This window comes from Nilaparvata lugens, chromosome 5 (assembly GCF_014356525.2).
Source record: "Nilaparvata lugens isolate BPH chromosome 5, ASM1435652v1, whole genome shotgun sequence".
In the NCBI taxonomy this organism is placed as follows: domain Eukaryota; kingdom Metazoa; phylum Arthropoda; class Insecta; order Hemiptera; family Delphacidae; genus Nilaparvata; species Nilaparvata lugens.
Genome location: NC_052508.1, coordinates 70,922,190 through 70,941,182, shown reverse-complemented (window position 1 = coordinate 70,941,182; position 18,993 = coordinate 70,922,190). Strand labels below are relative to the sequence as shown.

At 35.8% G+C, this 18,993-nt stretch overlaps 3 protein-coding genes across 6 annotated transcripts in view; 2 read left to right on the top strand and 1 right to left on the bottom strand.

Annotated features, from left to right (window-relative positions):
* The window catches only part of LOC111045538 (ubiquitin thioesterase otubain-like), a 33,323-nt gene extending 16,557 nt beyond the window's left edge, over positions 1-16,766 (bottom strand). The window contains exons 1-3 of one of the 2 annotated variants that reach the window (XM_039429222.1): positions 14,967-16,766; positions 12,222-12,292; positions 8,407-8,459 (exon numbers count right to left, since the gene is read on the bottom strand). In XM_039429222.1, coding sequence (XP_039285156.1) covers positions 8,407-8,459; positions 12,222-12,267 — 99 coding nt within the window. In that variant the 5' untranslated portion in view covers positions 12,268-12,292; positions 14,967-16,766. Of the gene's footprint in view, positions 1-1,046; positions 1,211-8,406; positions 8,460-12,221; positions 12,293-14,966 lie in introns of those variants that run through there. The other variant, XM_039429223.1, reaches the window with a different exon arrangement.
* Positions 1,676-5,523, top strand: LOC111045537 (BTB/POZ domain-containing protein 3). 3 transcript variants are annotated; one of them, XM_039429221.1, is made up of 3 exons: positions 1,676-2,008; positions 2,933-3,650; positions 4,187-5,523. In XM_039429221.1, exons 1-3 carry the CDS (start codon positions 1,808-1,810, stop codon positions 4,531-4,533), a joined length of 1,266 nt encoding a protein of 421 aa, XP_039285155.1. In that variant the 5' UTR covers positions 1,676-1,807; the 3' UTR covers positions 4,534-5,523. The 3 variants fall into 3 exon arrangements, with proteins under 3 accessions (XP_039285155.1, XP_039285154.1, XP_039285153.1); XM_039429220.1 differs by having other exon boundaries at positions 1,676-2,028; positions 2,929-3,650; XM_039429219.1 differs by having other exon boundaries at positions 1,676-2,034; positions 2,929-3,650.
* LOC111045546 (probable methyltransferase TARBP1) overlaps positions 16,758-18,993 on the top strand; it is a 38,544-nt gene continuing 36,308 nt past the window's right edge. Inside the window, exon 1 of the mRNA XM_039429593.1 lies at positions 16,758-17,545. Within this exon, the coding sequence (XP_039285527.1) occupies positions 16,775-17,545 (771 nt within the window). The 5' untranslated portion in view covers positions 16,758-16,774. The remainder of the gene's footprint in view (positions 17,546-18,993) is intronic.

Below are 18,993 nucleotides of genomic sequence, written 5' to 3'. Positions count from 1 at the left end.
TGACAAACTGACTGAATCTAAATTTGCGACGCTGTTATCATCCCTGCACGGGGAATATTTTAGGTGGTTGTTATCAAATCAAACTATGATCATATTTTTTGTTATATTTCGAGTTAGAAACACCAGCTAATTCCATTCAGTTTAAACTTGGACGGTGAATAAGAGACATGATAAAGAGGAGTAATAACCATAGAGAAAGCATAGTCCAATGGTCCTGTATGTTGTACTCGATGTAAAAATGAATAAATGATTATATTGTATGTAGATCAATAGTGTGACCTCAATATTAGGTTAATTTTGATGCAGTTTGCACCAAAACAAATGTTATTGTTCATATTCATGCAGCTTTTATTTGTTTTTCGAAAAATAAAATAAAATCAAATAGAGAAAACTGCATTGTCCTTCTATCTGTTATCATTTATACTGCATTGAAAATCAAATCACTGTGACTCTAGATCAGCCGATCAAGTACTCTTGAAAATACCGTTTAATGATAAGTTGCTGTGAATGAGCTTCGAATCTTGTTAGAATGAAAAACGTTTTCTCAATATTATTTTGAGATTCATCAATGTATTTGACAATGATAGATTAATTTTCCTTCCTATCAATTAGTTTCAGTAAATCTATGGATTTACAAATAAACATCATTAAAATGAGCTGAAGAGGAAGTAGTAATGATATAATCAACATATATTTTTTATTTTATTGCAAATTCAAGATCAAATCAGTTAGTGTCTCTAAATTTATGTAAGCTTTTCTAAGTCTGGGTTATTATAAGTATTTTTATCATTATAATAGTTAAGGGAATGGAAAATATCCTTTCAATATAGTTCAATTGAAACTCATTACTGAAATAAATTTTGCTTCAGTGTAAAACCATTTCAAATCTTGTCCCAGATAAGCAGTCAAAGCGATCGGCCAATAGGAAACAAGACTCTTTTTGACAGCACTGTTTCTGTTTCCATGTTTTCAATGAAAAAAAAAATTCTTTATTAGGCGGAGTTAGGACTTTTAAGTCCTCTCTACCACTCAAATGTAAAACTAACCACTAAATGTACTGTCGTAAACCAACACTGGCAATTGACAAAGTCACACAGTAAACAAAATATAGAGCACAAAATCATATTGCCATTGTAAGCACATAGCGAATATTCAAAAGCAGCATAATCTTATCTGATACTTTGACCTTGCGACATAGCTCTTCTGATTCAAACTGTTTATCATTATCAACCTACTCAACATAATTATCTATATCGTGACTCTCAACTATATCTCATTAATTCTAGATTCTTTAGGTTTATTTCTATAGGTTTATTTCTTTAGGTTTAGTTCATTATTTCTATTATAATCTAGGTTTGATAGCTAAGCAACAACTGTATCAGCTACTAAATTAATTCCCACCAACGTTTCTGTTGAGCAAAAAATTTCCCACATCTGGCAACACTGCCGTACAGGGATACCATTGATATATATAGATAAGCAACAACTGTATCAGCTACTAAATTAATTCCCACCAACGTTTCTGTTGAGCAAAAAATTTCCCACATCTGGCAACACTGCCGTACAGGGATACCATTGATATATTCTCTATATCAATGAGGGATACTATAGTTGAATCTTGAATCAACTATTCAGTCGGCAGTATTCAACCAACTATCTCAGTGCTCATTGACTCACGTCTGGGATTATCGTGAACATTGTAACGTTGAATTGTGATCATTTTTACATTAGTTTACGAGTGCATTACAGGCTTTCTAGATAACTAACGGACTACTCTTGATTGAATCACGAGACATTTGTAGTTGAAATGTACCGCTCAACCGGGAAATTCAAAAACCGCTTCCTGCAAGCATCAGACAACGGCATTGGCTACGATTGCAAATTCATAGTCGGTCCTGAAAACAGTGTCGTCCAAGGACACAAATTGCTGTTCTCGGTGGCAAGCGAGGTATTCCAAGCTATGTTCTACGGTGATCTGAAGGAGGAAAACACGGTCAAAATCCAAGATCTGGGGCCCGTTTCACAAAGGTACAAGTAGGTTACAAGTCTTGTTGCCAACCATGGTTTTGGAGAACAGCTGATTACTAGCGTTTCACAAAAGCAGAATTGTAAACTTGTAGTTACAATGAATTTCTACAAGTTGAATGAAAAAGACTAAGAAATTGTCAAAAAAAACCACTGATTTATTGATAATTAGAAAGACCGGTCACAATATCAACTTCTCAACTACACAAAAAGTGAAAATTTCTACAAGTTTACAAGTGATTTGCTTGTTACGAACAAGTGTTTCACAAAGATTTTCATTGTAGCCAACAATTTTTGTCAAAATTACTTGTTCGTAACTATGAAATTTCTACCGAGGTGGAAAGCTATGTAAAGGATTTACAAGTGATCATTAAAATGATTTTAAATATTCAAAAAATATTTCTAGTAATCAAAAATGCCCTATATCCCTCTAAAATTGATTATTTTGGAAATATATGCATCTGGAAATCAAATTTAATAATTTCCAAAATAGTTATTAATGTGTTACCTCATAGGTTATGTGTACTATAGTATATATACACAATATATATAGTATACATTATATATAGTACATCCACTATATATATACAGAGTACATATAGTGTGTAGGTTACAAATTCAGCAATAAATGAAAGAGACTGTACAAAAAACATTAAATTGCTTTCAAATATTTTCAAAGTAATTATTGAAAAGTACAAGTAACCTTTATAAAGGATGAAAAAAGGAAATCATCATGAAAATAGGTTATGTTTACTATTGAAGTACTTGTAGACTTGTAAAATTGTAGACTTGTAAACTTGTAGATCATAAATTTTTGTGAAACGTGAGTACTTGTAAACTTGTAACTACAAGTACTTGTTCGTAACCATGGTTGGTAACAATACTTGTACCTTTGTGAAATAGGCCCCTGGACGTCGTAGGATTTGAATGCATGAAGCATTTCATCTACACAGGTGAGGTGAATTTCACATCCGCAATTCACGCTCTCTCAACATACTTAGCGGCTCGCAAGTACCTCATCTCAGATCTTATACAGGAGTGCATAAACTACATTGAAAAGCAGCTCAAGCCCTCCGAGGTACTGGAGTTCTACGAAAATTGTGAAACAAGCAATACACCCGAATTCGAAGAGCTGTGTTTGAAAATTATCGAAGAAAAAACGGACCAAGCAGTTGAAAGTGACTATTTCCCAAATGCCGAATCCAAAACAATCGAATTGATTCTCAAGTCTCGCTGTCTCAGTTTTGCATCAGAAATCGAGGTGTTTGATATGTTCGAAAAATGGGCTCTGGCTGAAGCAGCTCGAAAAAAACTTAGCGATGGTGATTTGGCGTCTAGTTTTAAGCATTTGAAAAAGCATATACGATTTCTAACAATCAGTTCAGAAGAGTTCACCTCACGTGTTGAGCCGTCTCTGCTTCTCTCACCAACTGAGAAACGAGCTATAGAAAGCAATCTGTTACAGTTGTATTCGAAACCCATGCCTGAGGATCTCTCAGTGATTTATCAGCAACGCAAATTTCTGCCCAAATCGATCACATCGGAAACATTCCAATTCTCACATACTTTTGTATTTTCATTTACAAAATACTTGCAAAGTGAAAGTGTATTTAGTACTGTAAATGGAAATAGTTATTTGTGCAACTAGTGCGCAAAGTGTCAGTTTGCTGCACCGAAAGAAACGTTTACGCCCGAGCCGTAGGCGAGGGCGGAATGGTTTCTTGAGTGCAGCAGAGGAACTTTGCGCACGTATTTCACATTAAGTTTTTCCTACAGTTACCATTGAATATGAAAAGTGGGTAATTATGGGTAAAATTGCCTGAAATCCATCAAATGTTTTTCTGTGTAATTTTATTATTGATAAAAACCTTAATCCTAAAATCCTAAAGTCCTCGTTGTCCTTGGTTATAATATATAATGAATAATAATTAGCGCGTTGTGCTTCGTTGCACCTCTGCTCACTATAGCAGCCACAGCAGTCACTGTTACCAACTTCATTTTGATTTTGCTGCACTGTTGCTCCATATAACCTACTAAGTATTTTGCGTTGCCATGTTGCAAATCTGGAGTGCAGAAAAATTTTTCTCGCACTAGAGCGGAAAAGTGATTCTTTGCGTTCTGTAATCAGTGCAGCAATGGCCACTTTTCAACGTAACTGTAGGAAAATATTACTTCCATCTCTCAATAGACAATACACAAGTCAATAATAGAGATAGTAATTACATTTGGTGTTTCATTCAGCCAGATTATAATCATGAACGCTATATTGGCAGCGTAATTTTTAAAATACAATCAAAAGTCTCAGTAATAGCAGAAAGAGAATGTGATGACTTAATCGTCAGACATCAGGGTGAACTCTTTCTGAAGGAAAATGAAAAATCAAATATTCCAGTTGCTGAGATTCCTATCAACAAAATAATGAATGACAAGTATTTTCCAAGGGGAGCAAACAGGGTTGTTAGAATTCGAATGCAATTCAACGCTCAGTATACTGAATTGAATGAATGAGATTATATAGATAATGTTAATTTTTCAATGTTATTCTTAATTGATTCCCCATTTTTAAAAATCTGGATTTTTCATAGACTAATGTATTTATCATAGACTAATAGCGTTATCACACACTAATGACGTTAGGCCTAATTCTTCAATAATATTGTAATCATAGGTCAAAAGTGTGAATCATGCACCACTTCTCAAACGGTGAATCCCAAGTTTGCCTCAGAGAATTATCTTTTTGAAACTTCAAATACATTTTTTCAAATCTGAGTGACACTGAATAAAAAAACAGCACATCATGTTGGACAACTGTGGTTAAAAACAATCTCAGCTATTCATAAAAGAGAAGTTGTCAACTTGACAACAGTGCCGGCTGTCATGGAGAGCATCAAGTTGGGTCCTGAAATTCCCACGACAGAATCAGTAGTGGAAGTGTCCGGTACAGTGAAAATGTTATTGCTCGAAAAAGTTTCTTGTGTGACGTTTTTTGTGGTTTATATCTTGATGGAGGGCTAACTTGGAAATATCATGTCAATCAACTGCGGAATAAAATGTTATACAATATTCGGAAGTTTTATAGAATACGTAGACTAGTGCCCACGTAAGGTATTATACTTGATTTATTACTCTATTATACATTCTAGGCTTCAGTATGGCATCGAATGTTGGGGAGGGACTAATTTATCATCATTAAAACCACTAATTATAACTCAAAAATGTGTTGTTCGTTTGATAACATTCAAAGAACGGAGTGAACCCTCTTTGATGTTTAGACAATTAGAAATATTAACCCTAAAAAATTTGAATGTATACAAATTCTTTAAAATATTTTTCATTCGCAGTGGTGGTGCAAATGACAATGATGACGTTAATGATCATGGCAGAAGATTGATTGATTACTTTATTTTTGTAGATTACAATATATACTGGCTTATACACTTATATACAATAGCTTACAATACAGCAAAATTATAGATGAATTTACATAATATAGACTAAGAAAATAATTATTGAACTGTATATGATATGAAAAAGCAATTTGTAATATAATAACTATAGATTATTATATTGTTATGCATCTACATAAATTGGCGGAGCTTTAGACATATCAATGACCATTCTTCGGAAAGAATATTAAAAATATCATTCCCACCAACTCTCTACCTACCAAAGATCTCAGAGAAGTAGATTTGATAAATTCATTCCTAGGCCAAGGAAAACAGTATTTGAAAACGTTTTCATTTTTGGGCCATAAATTATTCAATTCATTGCCAGCTGAGATAAGAAAGATTGGAATAATATTTTGTTAAAAGTGTGAGGGAATTCTCATTTAATTGTGACAATGTTGGGGCATTATTTAAAACTCTAGTATAATTCAAGAACGGCTTCATTCTATGCTCAGTCTAATAGTGATGATGGTTTTAATTTAGTAGAAGGATAAAACTGTTTATTTATCATGTTTATAAAATATAATCTTTGTAATTTCTTTGTAACTGCGGAGTACAGAGACTAGAGGGCCATCTCTGTTTTTATTTAAAATTGTTTTGATGGTTGATCCAACGCAGGTTTCCAACCTTAGGGCAACCTAATTATTTTTCGTAATGTACTGTAAAGTAGTTATGTATTATTTTCTTATATAAATGTCATTCTGAGTATTACTGTGTCTGTGTAATAATATGTTGTAATGAAATATTACGGAAAATAAAATATTATTATTATTAATGTGACTATTTCCACACGGCCCAGCCTAGTAAGTATGCAAGTGGGCACCCATTAAGACTCATAAGTATTGTATTTTCGCTGTACCGGCCACTTTAACTGACACTGATACTGTATGTGTGAATCCAGACTCAATCTCCCACCTACTATCCTTCGTGGATCAGGTGAAAAGAAGGGCTCTTATTGTCACAAATTCGCCCAGAACACATCAAGCGTTCCAAAGTGTAAAAAAATTGCATGGTTGCCTGTAAAGTCGGTATACGGGCGAAAGTTTTACGTGACAACGACTTTGAGTGGTAAAATAATTTTAATGTGAATATTCATTCGTATAGTAGGAAGAAGGATGAAATAATAACTCACAATGAGAGTGAGTGAGAGGCACGCGTCCCTTCCACTCGGGCATGGTTAGCCCGCGCCCACCTAAGAGCGAGAGAGACAACCATTGACTTGACATTTTGAATTAGTGGCGCAGTCGCAGGAGATTGCTTGCGGCGCCTGCGCAGGTTGACTGCTCCGTTTCACTCTCTCTCTCCAGGTGAATGCCTTCGGGTTGGTGCGGCATTGCTCGCCACTGCTCCTATTCGTGCTCTTTCCAGACGACCGTGAACCGAAACGAACGCTCTCACTCGCTCTCATTGTGAGCGCATAACGTGGGAACGTAACGCAGTTTCTTGAAGTGTCTCCCGGCAAACCAATTTATAAGACGTTATCACGTCAAAATGAAGGCATTTATCAATATTTAATTTCTTGGTAAGGGCTACCTACTCGTATTCTTGTAAAAATTAAAAAATCAAAAATCAATTTTCAAGTTTATTTTATTTTTCACAGGTTTTGACTTATGTCATTTTCAAGTGATTGAATAATGTTAGTAATATGGAGGTATAAGGTATAAAATTTAATTATAAGTAGAAAAAAGTTTTGACAAATACAATAAACTTTAAAAATCTGGTGTGGCGCACTCACACAACTTTCCTTGCCGTTATGAAAATTGATCACCTGACGCACGCGCATCTCAAGTCTACTTATAAACAAAGATCTGAGCCAGCTGGTGACAATAACGCTGGAGACATACGAGGTCTGCTATCTCTTCATAGTGAATCATTCAATAGAATCAACAGTTTCCAACAGTTTGCAATTATAACATTTTCACGAATTTCGAGCTTATTTTCAATTTTCGGTGGAAATGTTACTGGACATTAATTGTAGAGATTTCAATGCTCAATCTTTTCCACTTGAAATTTTTTGTTTAAATTGTATCTGAAGCCTGATAATTGGGAATCTAAAATCAAACTTTGCATAGATGGGGCGGTTCTCCTGAAATTATCACAGATATGAGAATTGTGGCAGTTGATAGAGCATATCAATGACTTTTTAAGGTAATGAATTTGATCAAAATCGTTGGAGCCGTTTTCGAGAAAATCGCGAAAAATCAAGTTTCGAACAACATTTTCGCCATTTTAGCCGCAATCTTGAATTGCATTCGAAATTGTTCGTGTGGGATCCTTATAGTGTAAGGACCTTAAGTTCCAAATTTCAAGTAATTCCGTTAATTGGAGATGACACACACACAAACACACACACAAACACCAATACCCAAGAACCACTTTTTTGGACTCAGGGGACCTTGGAACGTATAGAAATGGATGGAAATTTAGAAATGGATAGAAATTTAGAAATTGGGGTACCTTAATTTTTTCGGAAAGCAATACTTTCCTTACCTGTGGTAATAGGGCAAGCAAAGTAATAAGGGTACTGAGATTTTTATTTTTGCATTTATCTATCTATCAAATTTTAGCAATTCTACATCACAACTTTCCAATACACAAACGGCATTGATTCGATTAGCTTACACATATTAGCTGGCTACATTACATTCTAAGAAATATATATTTGTTTCCTATCCAGTTTCTCAACCTTCAATATTAAAAATTCTTAGTTTTAGTTGTTTTTGAGTGAAAAAGAACTAAATTTCAGAAAAGTGGAATCATAACCTCATTTCGGACTTTTAAATTATTATCTAAATTTGGGAGAGAAATAGTACAAGGAGTATCCTTAGTTTTTCTCTCCCATTCAGTGCTTCTTGTAAAAATTATAATAATAATAAATAAATAAATAATAATAATATGGAATAGCAGGTATGACTTGGATGGTGGCTGTACTGACCTCTTGTTCGATTTTCCTATGCTGTTGCAGTATAAGGTCATCTTGATTCTCTCCTAGAAAATACGATTTCATGAAATTAAAAAATAGAATCACGTAAATGGTATTAAAATACATACAAAGAAAACCGCTAAGAAGAATAATTAAGGCTTATTCTAGCTGAGATTGAAAATATAATGAGAGAGATTGAGAATGAGAGAGAAAATGATTGAGATAAAATGAAGATGTTGTCAATTGGTTTTGGCTCAAATTAACCTACTCGTATTAACATAGGCTACATTTTTCATTCATTTTTTAGGGCTATTTCATAGCTTTATTACTATAGTGAGGTCCACGTTATAATGGCAGTGTAGGAAAAGAGGAGAAAAGGGTCGCCAGATCTCAACCTTGCCACCCAAACAGCTGATACTGTTATATCTGATCAATTCAACTGTTCATTATTGTTGAAATGGTATATTTCGCACCTGGAGCAGAAAATGAGATTTTTCCGGCTCGAAATCGGTTTTCAAGTCCGAGGCCGTAGGCCGAGGACTAGAAAAGATTGAGAGCCGGAAAACATTTTTGCCCGTGGTGCGAACGATATTTTTCGCCACACACAAAAATAAACAATATATATGAGAATAGTTGTTTACTAAGCACTTCCGAAAGCAGAAGTGGAAGGTGATAGCTCTAGCAAATCTGAGGTAATCTGAAAATCAGGAAATTGTCCAAGTATTTTTATTTTTTATTCTGATTTGTCTAAATAACCTAAAAGATTATGTTCATTTATGTGGGAGGTTGAGTTTATACTTTTTTATTCTTTCAAATGACAATAAGATGATATTATTATAAATGTTTTAATCATTGAATAATGAACACAAATAATGAAAAGTTTTTTGATCAGCTGTTTTTTGATCACCTTTCTTAGTTCCATGTTAGCGGCTGGAAAGGGTATTCTTTCGGCCTAGGCCGGAAAGTAACCTGTTCTGTCGTCAGAAGAGAGTCGTCTGCAAACAATGTCTTTCAGATCTACGTAAGGACTGGAAAACAGCTGCTTTCTGTGCAGTGTGGCGAAAATAGTTAATCATAATTTATTTGTCAAGAAAATATATTTTTTGAAGATGTAATAATACATTTTCATGATTGAGATGAAATATTTTGTTGATTAGTTAATTTCTACATTGTTGATAAACGATGTGGCAACATCGCAAAGCGTGAAAGAGATAGCACCATCTGCTTTGTTGAATGATGGACAAGGATAGCAACACCATTGCAAATCACACACTGCCATTATAACGTGGACCTCACTATAGCAACTTTTTTACTTTACTTTATAACTAGTAACTATTTCTTGAAAGAATAAGATGTTGTCACTATATACCACTGGGGAATTGACAACATCTACGTCTTATTTATTCAATTATGGAGAAATACCACAATATCTCATACCATACAATCAAATAAATATCTATTTCATTTATTCGTCGATGAAGTGTCGGTTACTATAGTCCGTACAAAATTACTTCTGACTTGGAGGAATTTGCGGCGCAGAGAAATGGAGGGAGATCAGCCAATTACACAGATTAATACACAGTCAAAGATAGAAGCGCAGTTGCCAATTTGTCAGTCGTCAGACAGGAAACTTTGTATGTGTAGCATAATGAGCACATGAACAGTCATTAGAAGTTGGAGAACGCTGGCCGCTTCAAAACGGCAACATCGCGCCTCTGTATCTCTCCCGTTGTATGCTTCCTCTGCTGCGCATGTCCATCCCAAGTAAGAAGTAATTTTGTACAGAGTATAGACTGGTTTCATAAAATATGACGTAGTCTACTTCGTGATTGAACAGTTTGAAAACTTTCAAGTCTTTATTAGGCCACTATGTGGCAAATATGGCAATCTTGACTTTCAGACATGTATATACAGGTCCGCCAACCTGCCTACTCGACTACTAACGACCCTAATAAAGAGATTGATAGAAAACATAGGCAATTCCCCAAATCAAACCACTACCTCCGTAAACAAAGCCATGGTGCATTCTGGTGACGTCAGCACAGGTAGGACTACCTCACCACCTCTCTACTACACCAATAAAAACACTAGCTGATATAGATCAGCTGAAATCAACAAATGTGAGTTGGTGTTTTTATTGGTGTAGGAGGTGATGAGTAGCCCTACCTGTGCTGACGTCACCAGAATGCACCATGGCTTTGTTTACGGAGGTAGTGGGTGAAGACATCATCTATATAATTATATAAAAGCGAAATGGCACTCACTCACTCACTAACTGACTGACTGACTCACTCGCAGAACTAAAAATCTACCGGACCAAAAACGTTCAAATTTGGTAGGTATGATCAGTTGGCCCTTTAGAGGCGCACTAAGAAATCTTTTGGCAATATTTTAACTCTAAGGGTGGTTTTTAAGGGTTTAAAGTTCGTCTTTTAGCATGTATATTCTTCTTATTCTCTTAATTATAATTGAAAAATGTCCATACCATATGTTAATATAGAACTATAATCTAGAGAGAGTACGTCTTCGAAACAGTTATCTGGTAACTAAATTAATAATATTTTGTCAGGTTGGCATTAAGTTGAGTTGACTTTGTTAGGTTGGCACCAAGTTGAAGATTGAAATGCATTTATCGCGGAAAAATTGATTGGACACTGCTACTTCAATCAGAGCTATTCCTGGGAATATTTTATTACTAGCTAGCCGTCAGGCTCACTTCGCTCGCTATATCCGTTTAGCCAGACGTTTAGTCTGGACCCCCGACTGGATCGTCCTAACATATAATAAAAATGCTCAAATGAAAAATGCAGGCGAGCGAAGCGAGCCTGCTGATCTCATTCTTGGACGATCCAGTCGGGGGTCCAGGGGGCGGAGCCCTCTGGCTAGACGGATATGGCGAACGAAGCGAGCCTGACGGCTAGTAAGTATATAAGATCTTTGGTTTAGAGTATGGAGAGGGGACAAACCAACTCCGCAGATGCAATATTGCTAAATGCTGTAAACTGCTAAATGAAATAAGGACACAACTATACGGTCATCTTGGACGCGCTGGATTTTTTCCCGATCGTTATTCTCTTATGATAAACTATACGGGCGTAATAAACGCTCCCCATAAAACGCCATGAATTCATAAGACGCACGAAATTAATTCAGCGCGTATAAGACGCCCGTAAAGTTAGTGTCTTACATTAACCAAAGAAGTAGACTTCTTCTCAAATCCTCTTTGCTGTAACTTACTGAGAAAATACTGAATTAAATTGAATTATTTCTGTACATTCACATTACACTAGACATAAGGATGATATAACTAGACCCACAGTTAGATTGACTAAAACTCTGAAAAGTCATAAGTACCTACAAATTCGCATGTTTAATTTACTACCAGATAATGTTAAGCAGTTACCATTGAAAACGTTTTGTATTGCCGTTGATAAATGGATCAAGTCTGAAGCTTTCTATTCTGTTAATGAGTACCTGGAATATTTCAATGTGTAAGTGTAAACTTGATCGTTTGATATAACCATAGAGAAACAATAGCGTAAGTAGATATCCCATGGTATGGGGCATTTATGTTGTAACTTTTACTGTTATCTCAAGCCGATGTCTGTCGATTTTTACTGTTTTGACCGGGTAAGAGTGTATGAACGGCACAATATGAGAGACTATCAGTGTCATAAAGCTTCACAGGAAAGAACTACGTGGACTATCAGCTTCAGATAACAGTAAAAGTTTCGACATAAACGCCCTATACCAAAGGATATCTACTTATACTATTGTTTCTCTATGGTAGAGCTAATGCAATGATATTAATGGATTGAATTTATTACCTGGAACATATTTATTGCTTTCATCTGTTTCCGCACAGTCTGACATTTTTCAAAGAAGTTGGCAGCAAAATCTGAAAAAGGACTTTGGGTTAGTCAGCTGAAGTTTAGTGTACAGATGCAATTATTTTTAGCGACGACTTGAGAGGCGTGGCTAGCGCACATAATAAAATATAAATTAATTAGATTTAATGATCCATTAGATATATGTACGGTATCCTGGAAGCAATATAGTAATTCAGTACCTAATTCAGTAGTCTTCATCCATGACCAGCACTTGCTGGATATCTTAAGCTGCGTACACATATACGCTCTTCCAACCCGCACCGAGCACGCTCCTCCCTCGTACCGCCCTCGTTCCTCCATCGAACTACAGTCGCGCCGCCCACGCACCCATCATGAACGTTACGGAAGATGTTAGATCTTCTCGAGTTCCCCGGTCGAACCATTGTTGCTCCCCGGTCGATCATCAATCGCTCTGCTGGAGTGACGTTCGGTTGCGGAGCAGAGCGAAAGTCTGTACGCACCTTTATACCTTCTTCTTCATCCATTACCCACACTTGTGGGATCGACGGCGTCATTTGACAATAAAAGTCAAAAACAACAAAACACTAATTTATCAAGATGGCAGCGATCAAGATAAAGCACACTTATTTAACATCTAAGGCCTTGCTCTTTAACTTACTGGCAAGTTAGCCAGATAGTATTTGAGACAGGTCATCGTTTAAAAATTCCTGTACATCATAAAGCCCTGGCTCTGAAAAAACCGGTCACAACACTCTCGAACTTGCTGGTATCCAACTGCTTCACTCCTGCAGGTAGCCTGTTGAAGTAGCGGAGAGCTGCACTCCTGTAGCATACCCGCGATCTCTGGAGGCGCACCCTGGGTATGTCAAACAGCACTCAATGCCTGGTGTTATGTTGATGTACATCAGTCCGAGTCAACAGATTATGTTGATTCTTCTTGATATACATGAGGCAGAGAAGAAGGAAGTGGCTGACTACTGTTAGGATACCCAGCCTAACAAAAATGGGCTTGCAATGTGCATGATGTTCGCTTGCAGTTATAATCCTAGCAGCCCGTTTTTGTAGCTCAAGTATGTCCACAACCTTGGCTGAATGTTACTTTACTTACTTAATGACCCCACATGAGTAGACCATAAGAGATATGGCAGGGGAAAAGTGCATGATACACCATGACCAGATATGCCTCTGTCACCTGTCCTCTCAGCTTCAGCAACAGAAAACAGATTCGGGACAGTCTCCTAGTCACCTGTTGGATGTGGCTTGCCCAGCTGAGTTTCGAATCCAATTCAAAGCCCAGCAGCTTCACAGGTTCCTGATCTTGAGGCAGACTTCGCGACAAGCTGCAGATGATGTTTTACGTCTTGCTCTCATTCAGTTGGAAGCGATTGACCTGGAACCATGAAGCTGACGACCGCAGACGCTCTGCTGACATCTCCAACACCCGCTGAACGTCAATGCCAGATGACAGCAATGATGTATCCTCAGCGAAGAGAAGAGTTGAGCCATTGTCGTCCAGGTCATTTATCATTATGATGAACAGGATTGGCCCCAGTATAGATTATTAGTATAGATAGATTGCGTCATAGAAAATAAAACTTAAAAACTAGACTGAGATCAAGATGGGAGGTCAGTCATAGATCTTAAAAAACATTGGATTGACTTTTCATCCAGGGAGTAGAGAGCCAGACTCAATCACAGTAGCCAACACCTCATATTGTTTATGGTATTAATATCTAACATTAACATATTCATCTACCGCTGAAATGTTTATATAACATAAAAATCTATCGAATCATCAAATCTAATAATTTGTTTAGATTATGTGCTCCAGCTATGCACCTAGACCCATAGTTCTAAGTTTCCTAGAGTTGCCTTTTAAGAGCATAATGTTGATCAAATTGCACATTCTTTTGATCAAATAACTTTATCAATCACTATCACTCAAATTCTATACACATATTAGGGTATGATCACATTGGATGCATGTACTTGCAAATGCACGCTAGTACATGCCGGTCATGCATGTTCTAGAGCGCGGATGAGAAAAAAAATTGGAAGAAATAAAAACATGTTGTAACGTGCCTGTAGCTTCTCACAATGAACGCCACCAGCAAAAGCACGCCACGCTCTGACTCTGGCTCAATTGTTTCTAAGACTTTAAAAATTTTGTTTCTTATCAATGCGTTTGGTTATACATGTCTACGCTTCAAACTTGCACTCACGAGTATCCATTGCGATCATACCCTAAGATAACACTGACAACTGGGCAAGAATCACTTACCTATTCAAAACAGTAAATAACAGTCAAGTACCTATAACAGTAGTAAATCAGTTACTTATTCAATGCAAAAATTGAAGAAGTAAAATAGAATATGACAGAGGATCTATATAATATGATAAAACATATACCGTTAATGAGTAAACCGCTAAAAAACTACATTATTTAAACAATAACCTTTAAAATATTAATGTGATTAGGCCTAGTAGGAACATATATAAGTCAAACAGTCAGAGACAAAGAAATAAAAGTTTTTTCAAGTAATATCAATGAATAAGCTTACTGAGATCTATAAAACACGTCATTGATAATAATAACGTTTCTATTTGCAGAATGAAAAGTTGAAAATAGGATGCAAACATAGCATTCTAGTAAGGTTATGTTCATTGTCATTGTTTGTCAAGCAATAATTCATAATCTTTAGTACTGACAATTTTTAATACCTGAGATCTTTTGTGACTGCAATATCCCACAAGTAACAAAATTTCCATACAATACTTTGTTCACTTAAAAATGTAACAACATTTTACGTATAAGAAAAATTTGTTTTGAAAGAAGGCTGAAATCGTCAAACCAAACTTAATCAACTGAGAGAGTTGACGTTTTTTGTTTTTCTAGAGGAGATTCTGCGCAAACGCAGAAGGCAGACTACAGGATCATGTTCACGTTTCACTTTTGAGGTTATGTTTATAAATCATTCATATTTCTTGCAAGCTTTTTTAGTGTTTTCAGTAATTTAAACTTATACTTCAACTTTCAAGTCATAATCTGAGGACCACCGGCATGTGGGAAATAAGTATCAATTTACATTGCCTTTTTAATATTCCAAATTTATTTGATGAGTAGTTGTTTTCAAACTGATTGTAAAAATGTCTGTGCACCAAAATAGCAAAGAGGAACTGATTTCTGAATCGCTAGATAATTATATAGGTGTGTTAATTTCAAAACTTGAAAAATACTTACAAACAAGATCTCCAGACGTATCTACTGTGAAGAAAAACTTTGAATCAGTTTTAGTTTTTATCGACTCAAGCGAATTCACACCTGTAAAATCATCCTCCAAGTTGAAGATTATCTTGAATGAACTTCTGAAATATGGTAAACTGGGTTTGGTCCCAGCTAATGATAGCTCCACATTATTAGAGCTTTGCAAAATCCTGCTGCGACTCATAAACAATGATGATATTATCGAAACAGTGAATGGGTTTATAGAGCTTGTACTTGTGGATTTCACATCCCAAACTGCAAGAAAAACTGACATTAATTTGTTTACATTTTACGCAATAGACATTGTTTTAAAAACTCTTAAAGCTAAGAATATTCAATGTAACTCTTTTGCTCGTCTTGAAAGAATATTCAAAAGTGCTATATTATGCAGCGATAATGATGTTTTATGTGTTGTGCTACACTACATCATTCCTAATTTTATAAGCTATTGCAATTCAAATAAAATTTTAGAAGAAATATGGTTATCCTTGCAAAATGCCAGCAATAAAACTGATATTCAAAAATGCCACGACGAGCAAAGTCTTTCGAAAGTAATAACAGTTTTATGTATGCTAGCTCAATATTATATTTCTTTGGAGAAAAATAGTTTTTCACTTGTAACTGAAGAACAGTTTTGGTATATTATTTACAGTGGACTAACAGATCCTCTAGCATTCCACCGCAAGAAAGCTTTGTATCTTTTGAAGAGATCTGTTGACTTTTTAGAAGTTAATTCGTTATCATTCAAGTGTAGTTATTTTGTTTGGAATGATAACCAAGTCTCCCATTTGAAAGAGATTTGGAAAGACATAATTATAGTTCTTGAGGTATTAGAAGAGAAGCAACTTCATCTAATAACCCCAATTCTTCCGAGTGTTGTCAAACTATCTGTAATAAATAGTGTTATTGGGGAGGAACTCCTGAAGGACATTTGGTTGACATGTTTATGTCAAAGATTGATGAGTCACGAATCGAGCCAAGTTGTCAAGTGGGGGATCGTGAACCTGATATGTGCTGATGCATTCTTTCGTCTCGAGTACAATCCTAGTTTTTATAGAATCATATTTAAATCGCTTAATAACACATCTCTGTACGCCAAAAGCCAAGTGAGTGATAGTTTCGCGGTAGATAAGGCTCTAGAAAACTGGTTTCTGAAATTCTCCTATCATCCTGATGAAACATTCTTGAAAAATGTGCTCGATGTATTTTGTGACATATCTTGGGCTCCAGTTCCATTATTTTATGTTGTTTGGCACTGAAATGTATGAGAAGCGCTATGTCCTACATAGAAGCTGGCTTCAAAAACTGGTTTGGCTTCACAAAAGATATTTCTACTATACAACAATACTTAGCTTTCATTAGTTGTTTCGGCAGCTGTGAATCTACCAAAAGTGAGATGAAAGAAAGCATTTTGAAATTGGTGATTGATTCTTATAATGTGCTTAGTGATAGCAAATCATCTAATACAACTTTAAAATACTTTTCGCTGATGCTTGTAAGCTGGGTAGCTGAATATAATTGTTCCCAATACAAGGAATGCAGTTCAGTGTCATCGAATGGAATAATAGCTAAAAATCATAAATCGTTTGTTGAGAATATGGTGAAGGAACAACGAATCAATACAGTTTTTCAAGGGGAAGAATCAAAACCTTGCTACGATTCGAAGATGTTGTCCAGCTGTGTACTAGCTGGATGGAAATTACTGCACAGCTATTTAGAAGCATTCGACTCGTCAGTAACTCAAATCAAGTCCCTCATTCAAATAGATCAGCTCATTGATGTAGGACTTGAAGCAACTCAGATCGGAGGTAAAGATGTTCTAGCTGAAGTAAACAGAGTATTTGGAGTTCTCCTACCAGAGTACATCAATGAGTTGGAGACGGAAACTCTTTCCAAATTCATATGTACCACTTGGAAAGCATGCTTCGAGCTTAGAAAAAATGAATTGTTCTGGATCATTTTCAAATCTTGGATTAAAATGTTTTATCAAAACCGGCTACTGAAAGATGAGAAGTGCAACACATTGCAAATTGAGGTGAGATTTTTCAATAGAAACTATCTTCTCATTTTTCCTGTCTATCTTTGTCTTGAAAATCTTAATTGATATAATACAAATTCAATCAAACTCAATAATTCATCCAAATTTATTTAATACCCAGATCAGGACGGACGCCCTCTACACCGCTCCCTGAATTTAAGAAAACAACTTGACAAGACTTAACAAGATAAAGATTTTGAGGACGTAGTCTGTGTCCAAACCCCTCCCTGTGTGCACACCCCTGGAAAATATGTAGTATTTCCTATTTTTCAATACGTTTGATATGAGTAGCTGTACACAATTCTTAAAGAATAGAATGACTGCCTTTATTTTTGGCCTGGGATGGCGAAGTTGGGGCGCAGACGCAGTCGGCCCTCTCTTTCACTTAATCCTCAAAGAATGAAAGAGTATATTGAATAAAGATTAGTAAGAATTGAGTATAAGTGTAAAAAAGAAGGTCATTATATAGCCGAAACAAGTCGTTTCTAAATAATTTAAAAAGGGGACTTAGATTTCAATTTTCATTTATGTGTAAAAATCTGGTGTGGCGCACTCACACAACTTTCCTTGCCGTTATGAAAATTGATCACCTGACGCTAGTGTTACCGCGCATCTCAAATATACTATTCAAAGATTTGAGCCAGCTGGTGACAGGGCAATAACGCTGGAGATACACATGAGGTCTGTTATCTCTTCATAGTGAATGATTTAATAGAATCAACAATAATTTGCAATTGAATAATCACATTTTCTCGAATTTAAAGCTTATTTTCAATTTTAGGTAAAAATGTTACTGAACATTAATTGTAGGGATTTTCATGCTCAATCTACTCCACTTAGAAGTTTTTGTTTAAATTGTATCTGAATCCTGATAATTGAGAATCTATCTGCATTGATGGGGCGAAGCTCCTGAAATTTTTACAGATATGGGACTTGTGGCAGTTGATAGAGCTTATCGATGACTATTTAAGGTATGAATTTGATCAAAATCGTTGGAGCCGTTTCCGAGAAAATCACGAAAAACCCTGTTTTTGACAACATTTTTGACATTTTAGCCGCAATCTTGAATTGCATTTGATCGAAATTGTTTGTGTCGGATCCTTATAGTGAAAGGACCTTGAGTTCCAAATTTCAAGTCATTCCGTTAATTGGGAGATGAGATATCGTGTACACAGACGCACATACACTCATACACACACACACACACACACACACACACACACACACACACATACAGACCAATACCCAAAAACCAGTTTTTTGGACTCAGGGGACCTTGAAACATATAGAAATTTAGAAATTGGGGTACCTTAATTTTTTTCGGAAAGCAATACTTTCCTTACCTATGGTAATAGGGCAAGGAAAGTAAAAAAATAGTATAAATGAGAGAGAATATTGTTTTGCATAGTAAACTCAAGTGCAGTATTGTCTTGAGATTCAATGAT